A 9,254-nucleotide genomic window follows, 5' to 3' on the forward strand; every position below is an offset into this window, starting at 1 on the left:
TAAAGCTGGCCGTCACTAAATACGGGAGCTGGCAAGTAAATGCCAAATACAACAGAGTTGAAACGCTGTTTGATTTTTCTTTTCAGCATTGAATGTTCACACATATTCACACACACACATAAAAGCTGAAACTTCTTGAATCTGTTACTCTGAGTTTTCTATTGCAAACTATTTTCACACTTGAAGAAGAAGAGTCACATGACAATATCTAAGCCAGAATTTTCTCTCTAGTAATTGTACTCTAAGATGTTATTTTTGTTTGTCTGAGAAGTAAACCATCTGATTCCAGCATTTTTGCATTGTTGAACAATAAGACAGCACCAGTGAATTCTTTCAGAGACTTCGATCAATATTCATTGAGGAATTGTCAATCAGTAAATGGCTAAAAATAGATTATTTCCAAAATATTGGGTATGTGATATCCATATTGTAGGTGAGTGGGGAGATAAAAAAAATAATAAATTGAGGCATTCATTAATACTAAAACTTCATTAACAATAATTACCTGCCTTTCTTTTATGTGTTTTACAAATGTAATACTGAATGTTCAGTTGTATCAGATATTTGCCAGTGTCTATAAAACACGTTCCTGCAAAAGCGAGATTCCTACTTTTTGTGGGAAAATCACATTTAATGCATTAGACACATCTGCAACTTTTGTTGCATTCAAGAATAAAAAGAAATGCATCTCATCTGCCTGCATTCATGGCTGTTCTCTTGAATCGAAGCTTATTTTATCACGGGGAACCTGTATTTATGTCTCCACTAATACCCAGGAGGGAGCCAGCCCTTTATGTCCCTGCTGTGTGACACAGTCTTAGTCCAAAATCCCTTTCTAGAATGTGCCAGAAGCCACCCCAGTGGACAATAAGATGTTTTATCCAGCAGCACTAGACTGTTGTTAATGTGAGGATGCGATCCCTTGAACTGGGTGCAAAAGTGTAATTACAACAGAGTGTAAATGTTCCACCCATGACCATCCCATCTTTTATTTAGATGTTGTTTCTAAAACTGTTCTCTGACGTGTGACCTATTTCTCTCTCTCTCTCTCTCTCTCTCTCTCTGCTCCTTCCCCTTCTCCTCCCAGACTGTCCTCTACATGTGACCCAGGCAGTTCTGAAACATGTCCCCTTCCACATTTCCTCTTCCTACCACCCCTATTGCCCCTACAAGACCACTTCTCCCTCCTCTCAGGTACCACCAACCTTTTAAAGCCCCACCCCTCTCACATTTAGCTCCCTCCACTGAACTAATTAGACCATTAATTAGATGTGCTTCACCATTAATTAATAGCCATTCCCTGAGATAGCAATCCTTCCTTCTCCGTTACCTCTGAAGATGACCAGGAGCATGATCGAGCACAAAGCTAACCTTTCTCTTGTTTACAGAATATTATGCACCTCCTTGTTCTGACCAGTTGGAAACACCTCAACAAAGAAATGGTTAACGGACTTTCTACTAAGATATAGACCTGTGTGTGTGTGTGTGTGTGTGTGTGTGTGTGTTGATACAAGATGGGAAATTGCTTTGTTGCAGAAAACATCCAATAATAATATTAAAATAATCTTTACGATTTGAGGAGTCGAAGGATGGTCCTTATCAAATCACTTCCCATCTTGAATCAGAGTGAGTAAAAACCCTTAAATTCCTCATTTCTGAAGGCCACCATTCCAATGCCAACCTTTTCTCTCTCTTTTTTTCCTTAGGTAACAGATTTTGGTTTTGCCAAACGAGTTAAAGGAAGAACATGGACCTTATGTGGAACTCCGGAGTATTTGGCCCCTGAAATTATTCTCAGCAAGGTAAAGGACCTCTTCAAGAGGAACATTATGTCGAAGAATAACAAACTCCTGGCCTTTTCTGTGTAGTTTTAGGGACTCCTAAAGAAATCATTGGAAGACCAGGCTAATATATATTTAAGGGGTTTATATGAGATATGTTTTTAAGGGGTTTATATCAGATATATATTTAAGGGGTTTATATGAGATATATTTTTAAGGGGTTTATATCAGATATCTATTTATGTGGTTTAAGGGGTTTATATCATATCTATCGATTTATCTCTCTAGTGGCATCAGTGAAATATATATTTAAGATCAAATAAATATTTAGGGTTTACAGTGGGACCCTATATCTCTATGATATATATATAAGGAGGTCAGCACAAATTTATATCTAAAGGGGTCAGGTGAAGTATATAAAGGGTTTATATCAGTGTTTCATAGCTCTCCCCTCTCTATCTATCTAATCTACACACACCCATATATACTTTTCTTCAAGTGTGTAATAATACTAAGGGTATCTGTTCCTTGTCATGAATCACTGTTTATAATCACTGATCAGTAAGTGTATATATTCTCTGGCCCCTGTTTCTAAGACATAATTGTTTTTGCTCGTTACCAGGGTTACAACAAGGCTGTCGACTGGTGGGCCCTCGGAGTACTAGTCTATGAAATGGCAGCAGGATATCCTCCATTCTTTGCTGATCAACCTATACAGATTTATGAAAAAATTGTTTCTGGCAAGGTAAGTGTAGGGGCCCACAAGTGGAAACTGGCCCCTCGGTTTTTGTAATGCTATGGAGGGATTGAATTGCGGGAATAGATTCCCTCTGTGTGTGTGTGTCTTTGTTTCAGGCATTCGACTGCAGTCATGCTGGAGCACTGCCTTGGAGATTTTTAGTTGAATGCATCTACTCTGTTACCATTGGTCTCTTTTGCTGAACCACTAAGTCATGAGGACGTGAGGACACCAACTCTGGTTGTCAAGTGGTAGCAGGAGACAAATACACACACATTCGTCTTCATTTCTCCTCTGTCTCTGCCTAATTTCTCCCCCATTGTATTACAGGTACGATTCCCGTCGCACTTCAGCTCTGACCTAAAGGATTTGCTGCGGAACTTGCTGCAGGTGGATCTCACCAAACGGTACGGCAACTTAAAGAATGGCGTCAACGACATCAAGAACCATAAATGGTTTGCCACCACAGAATGGATTGCCATCTACCAGAAGAAGGTAACTACTGGCAACAGGGTGAGGACAGGGTGGGGACATGAGAGTGGTTGTTTGGTGGAGGGTGAGTGAGGGATTAGCTGTGTATGGGCCACACTCAGTTGGAGTGTGAGTGTCAGCATTTACTTGTCGTAGTTCAGCTTAAAGTTACAGTGTATCAAGGACTACATTATCTTATGTGTCCTTCCTTGTTGTTTCGCCCCGAAGTCAGTCCTTGATCCAAGCAGACCTATGATCAAATGTGTTCCACCCATGACCATCCCATTTTTTATTCAGGCATAGTGTATCTAAGACTACATTATCTAATGTCTCCTTCTTTGTTGTTGTTAAGCTCCAGGTTAAGACGGTCCAGACATGACTGTCCTTTCTATTTCTACGTCAGGGGTCTTTGTTCTCTCAATCAGGGAAAGTTGTGTCTTCAGTATAAGGGAGACAACTGTGATAAACCTTTGATAGGTTTCGGCCAAATAGAGGCCCAGGCCATGTCTAACTCAATAGCGCCACCTGGTGAAGTCTTTTAGTCATATATGGGGCACCACGGCCCACTCTGGCAAAGAGTTTTTATTGTTGGAGACATATCCGGGTGTAGGAGGTTGGTCGGGGATTCTTTGAAGAAATTTGTCCCGTAAACTTTTTGAATTTAATTGGATCTGTTTCCGTTTGGACATATTTGGTGAGGTATTAAAGAGAGCTGGACCGGTTGAGGTAACGTAGTTGTAACGTAATGTTGCTATGTGTCCTGAGTTCGATTTTTGTAGTGGTCGGATAACATGGCAGCGAAGTGTTGGGTGGATTTTAAAATTGATGCCAACATCATTTGTGCAATATTGATGGAATATTTTCCACATAACACAAATGATATGCTGGGAAATATTATGGTGGCCTCTTCAGTGTGCCACCCGCCTCCAGCTCAGTGTTTGGCTCCTGGGGGCTTCCTTACAGATGGCAGTCTGTGAGCAGTGACTGTATCATGATCATGCATGACTACACCTAAATCTCTGAACCATACAATCAAATATAATAACTGTAGTTGGATAGTTTAGTTGACTGGTTTGTCAAATCTCTCTTTGCATCATATTTGAAAGAGAATAAAAGCAAGATATAGAGAGAGAGAATTAGCCTGAGACGTTGCTGGATGAATGTATATACTAGGCTTGGTGGCAGGCAATGATAACTTTCTGAACAATACTGGATAAACTTTTGCAGAAATAGGATTTTGTTGGAATGGATTGTGATTTTGTTCATAAAATTTAGAAAAATGATAACATATATTTATTACAAATGAACAGTTTGTTTTATTTAATTATGATGTAATAAAAATGTTTTTCTTTTGAAAATTAAACACCAAGAAATGTCCTAAAAGTTAAATTATGAATATTGTATTTCTGCCGTATTTTCTGATATTACCCCAGGGTGGCCAAAATTATATTTTGAAAGTTACTTGTCATCATATGATGGGTTACACTCTTAGTATGGCCTCTTTTATTTTCCATTTGTCAAATCCACTCACAAACTGAAGGCTATAATAGACAACGCTTGCCCAAAATGCCAAGCAGTTGGATTGAGCCTGGGACCATGTGGTTGGGAAGCAAATGTCTTACCACACAGCCACATCTATACATGGTGTGCCCAGCAATTTTCTGCTATAAAAATCATAGATTTGCTTATTTATGCCTGCTTCTGCATGGTACCCCTAAGTTTGTGTGGGTACCCTTGTTAGGATGCTGAGAGCCTCTCGCTTTTATGTGATGTGATGTGGTGGTGGGTATCCTGTTCTCTTGATTAATTGATTTTTTTTTTTGTTCTGTTTCAGGTCGAAGCTCCTTTTATTCCAAAATGCAAAGGCCCAGGGGATGCAAGTAACTTTGATGATTACGAGGAAGTGCCATTAAGGATCTCCTCTACAGAGAAGTGTGCGAAAGAGTTTGCTGACTTTTAAACAAAAAAAAAAGAGAGACAAAAAAAAATACACAAAAAACAGTAAAACATGGACACAAAAATACCAAGAAACATTAATAATGATAATAATTATAATAATAATAATAATAATAATAATGTTAATATTGATGATAATATACCTCCCCCCCTTCCATAACAACAACACAAGCATGAACAGGACTTATTTAAACACTCCCCCCCCTTTCCAACAAGTTTTTCTTCCGTGGCTGTTTTTTTATTTATTTTTTGTTACTCTCCCCCTGCCCCCCCATACATGTCCCCTATCAACCCCCTCCCCACCACCACCAGTGACTTCTTCCTTCTTTCCTCTCTCTCTCTCTTTAAATATTCCTTTCCGTGTTGCTGCAAGTGGACAGCCACCACCACCACCACCACCACCACCACAGAGATGTTGCATGTCTTGACCGCACACACACCCTCACCCCCCCCCCTCCCTCTCTCTCCCCCCTCCCTCCACTGTATCACCTCCTATTTCTGCTCCTCATCACATGACCACCAACACTTGCACAGAGGAAAGGAGAGGTGGTGGTGGTGGTGGTGGTGGTGGTGAGAGGGAGCAGTCTTCTTCCCAACATGGTATGGCAGAGGGGAGGGGCTGGTGCATATACCCCCGCCCACTGGTCCACTCTTAACATGACCATCACTACTGCCCCATAACCTGCCAGGGACCCCACACAACCTGACTTAGGTCTTTGGAAAGGAAACTGGATTCTGTCTTTTATTCTCTCTGGAAATATATAATAAATGTGTATGTGTGCATATATATATATATATATATATATATATATATACACATACATACACACATGCACATATATATATATATTCACAGAAATATATATATATATATATATACACACACACAAAAGATACGTATATACATATATATTTTTATATATATATATATATATATATATATATATATATATATATATATATATACACACACACACATATAAAAAAAAATGTATATATAGAGAGAGGGAGAGAGAGAGATGCATAACATGGAATAGACCAGTTACTTGTGACTTTGACAATAGAACTTAACTCTTATTACCAGTACACCCCTTTCGGTACAAGACCCTAGTATCACTACTGACCCTTATTCTTGTCTCTTTCAGGTTTACAGGGAAGCCGGCTTCTTGCATCTAGTCCACATACATCCGTGTGTGTGTGTGTGTGTATGTATGTACACGCATGTGTGTGTGTAAGTAAGAAGCTGTGAAGCAGACCCCTGACGCAGGCCCCAGAGTCAGGCCCCTGAGGCAGCCAAAGAATACAGAACCTATCTCAAGACCTGGTCTGTCTCTTTTGGCAAAACTGATTCCTTGAAATTGTTTTGGTGTTGGATTAGGTGAGATTTACGTCCGCCGGTGCCAGGGGATGGCATCTGACCATCTTGAAGATTGCAGTGATAATCCGTCATCGTTATTGTAATTAGTTGGGGAAGGGCATTGCTGGTGGTGGAGGGACAGCTGCTTGTTTTTGGCTGTCTGTCTGTGGCTCTGGTTTCCATCCTCAGCCAAGTCACCCTTTGCAGGGTTCATGAGTGGTGCTTTGAAAGAATCGGTTGAGCATCAGACGAAATGTCTTGTGCTCCTTGGTGAGGCCATTCAAGTTCTGTTAGTAGGATACGAATTATTTAGGGCCCAGGACCCAGTCAATGACGACAAGGGGTCCAGTGTTATATGGAGTGACATGTTGATTGGATCTCTATCTCGGTTCCTTCAATAAAAGGGGCCTGTCCTTCTGAAGTGGGACAGGAACTAAGACTAACTTGATTAGAGGTGAGGAATGTGACCAGAATAGGGCACAAAATATGTTAGGGGTCATGGGGACAGTAATTTCCCCTTTTATAATTCCCCCCCACTCATCCTGTTTTTCATTCTTCAAAAATAAAGGTGAGAGAGAATCATTCTCTGAGTATTGCCCCACCATGGCCGTGGACCATTGAGTGTTACATGGGTAAGAAAAAAAATCTCCCATTCTATAGCCACTATTATTATTATTATTGTTAGAAGGTGGTGGTGGTGGAGGGGAGGTTATCTGTCTTATTAACAGTGCTGCAGCAATGTGACCTCTGACCTTATTTAGAAAAGGCCATGAGGCCAGTTATCAGCTGTGTTAATGCTGCTCCCTAGCGACTGTAGTTCTTGAATTCATCCCTTCCCCCTCTTATTTTCAAGTGACCTCACTCCCCCCCTCAATTATATTTCGTTCAGACTCCCCCCCCCACCCCACACACACCAAATATTGAAAGTTTTTAGATTAAATCAAAATGTGCTCAAGTCGTGTTGAGATACCTGCATACACATCTCTAAGTATGTATACATATATATATATATATATATATATATATATATATATATAATATATATATATATATATATATATACACATATGTATATATATATACACATATGTATGTATATATATATACGTATGTATATATATATGTATATATATTTGTGTGTGTGAGCCAGTGTTTGCTGGTGTATATATTAAGTCCTACTTGGTAAGACAATGAGAATACTTAAGACTTCCACTTTATACTAAGGAGGGGTGGTCACTTCTAAAACACATGAGGTTAGCTTTTATTGACATCATCACTAAATATTAATAATAATAATAATAATAATAATAACTCCCTGTCCAGCTTGGTGTACGAATGGAGGAAAGATAAAAAAAAATAAGAGTGTGTATATGTATGTATATATGTGTTTATATATGCATTATATTTATGCATGCATATATAGTGATACATATACACAAATGTGTGTGTGTGTGTGTATAGTGATGTGTATGTCTAAAATATATGTCTATTAATTAAGGAATGCAAACAGCAAGTAGCTAAGTTGGACTATTTTTACACTAATATTCATATTACAATTATATAACCTTGAATTTTATAGTTTCTTGTGCGTGTTGTATATACACACATACACACCCTAATGCACACACACACACACACACACACACACAGACTTTTTAAACTAAATCTGTTTTTTTTTTTTCACAGATAAACTTACCCAAGAATTTTCTCAGAGCACATTGTCTCCGTCTCCATCTCTCCATCTCTCTCTCTCTCTCTCTCTCCATCTCTCTCTCTCTCCATCTCTCTCTCTCTCCATCTCTCTCTCTCTCTCTCCATCTCTCTCTCTCTCTCTGTGCTCCACTGGTTGTTTTGTACATTGTCAGCTGCAGCAACTTCTCAAATTATCAGCCAAAAATTTATACATATATAATAATAATAATAATAATAATATAAATCTATCTATCAATCTATCTATATATCTATAAAAACACACAGATTATAACTATGTATATATATATATATATACATATATACACATATGTATATGTATGTTTATACATATATATATATACATATATTCCACACATATATGTGTGTGTGTTTATATATGTATATATGTGTGTGTGTGTTAGCATATATGTATATATATGTCTGCATATATATATATTTATATGGAATGTATGCGTGTATAGGAAACCAAGCAAAATAAAGACCGGACTGGAGTGTTTGTATGCTGCAAGCTGTGTATACACATATGTATTGAACAATGCATAGATTTTTGTGAACAAGGAAACCCCTGTGTGTGTGAGAGAAAAAATTTAGTTGTGAGGTTGTGGTTGATGTGTGCCAACCAGATTAGGCAATGGGCTTTGCATTGTTGTTTTTTTTCTTTTTCTTTTCTCTGTTTTTGGTTATTTTTTCTTCCAGAAGGAAACTGTTCGTTGTATTCAATCCACCCTGCTTCACCCTGTTTTGATGGCGTTGGTCGTCACAGCTGTTCTGTGTTTGGTTTTGATCAATTTTTCACCAGTGATTGAGGGTGGCTTGAGAGGAGAAGGAAAAAAAAAAGGAAACGTGGTCTATGTTTGCACGCACGTGTGTGTCTGTGTGTGTATGTATGTATGTATATATATATATATATATATACACACATACAGAGAGACAGAGAGAGTGTGTAAGATGTAAAGAGACTTGTGAGTGTATAACTGTTGTATCTCCACACAAAATACTAATATATATATAATTATACAAACATATACACACATATAGTTGTAAACCTACACTTTAAATATTTAATATTCTTTTACACACGCGCACACACACACACACACACATATGTATAGATATATATATATATATATATATATATATATATATATATATATATACACACACATAAACACATGTATATAATTATAAGCCTGCATCTCAAATATTTAATCTACATTCATACATATAAACATATACA

At 38.1% G+C, this 9,254-nt stretch overlaps 1 protein-coding gene across 12 annotated transcripts in view; it reads left to right on the forward strand.

Moving 5' to 3' along the window:
* The window catches only part of LOC106874074 (cAMP-dependent protein kinase catalytic subunit 1), a 123,657-nt gene extending 118,265 nt beyond the window's left edge, over positions 1 to 5,392 (forward strand). For 10 of the 12 annotated variants that reach the window (XM_089344149.1, XM_089344148.1, XM_014921663.3 and 7 more), the window contains 4 exons: positions 1,707 to 1,802; positions 2,404 to 2,526; positions 2,851 to 3,015; positions 4,826 to 5,067. In XM_089344149.1, coding sequence (XP_089200275.1) covers positions 1,707 to 1,802; positions 2,404 to 2,526; positions 2,851 to 3,015; positions 4,826 to 4,951 — 510 coding nt within the window. In that variant the 3' untranslated portion in view covers positions 4,952 to 5,067. Of the gene's footprint in view, positions 1 to 1,706; positions 1,803 to 2,403; positions 2,527 to 2,850; positions 3,016 to 4,825 lie in introns of all 12 variants that reach the window. The other 2 variants (XM_014921667.3, XM_014921668.3) reach the window with 2 other exon arrangements.
* The last annotated feature ends 3,862 nt before the right edge of the window (positions 5,393 to 9,254 follow it).

The sequence above is a fragment of the Octopus bimaculoides genome, chromosome 28 (assembly GCF_046866305.1).
Source record: "Octopus bimaculoides isolate indiv1 chromosome 28, ASM4686630v1, whole genome shotgun sequence".
NCBI classification, from domain to species: Eukaryota; Metazoa; Mollusca; class Cephalopoda; order Octopoda; family Octopodidae; genus Octopus; species Octopus bimaculoides.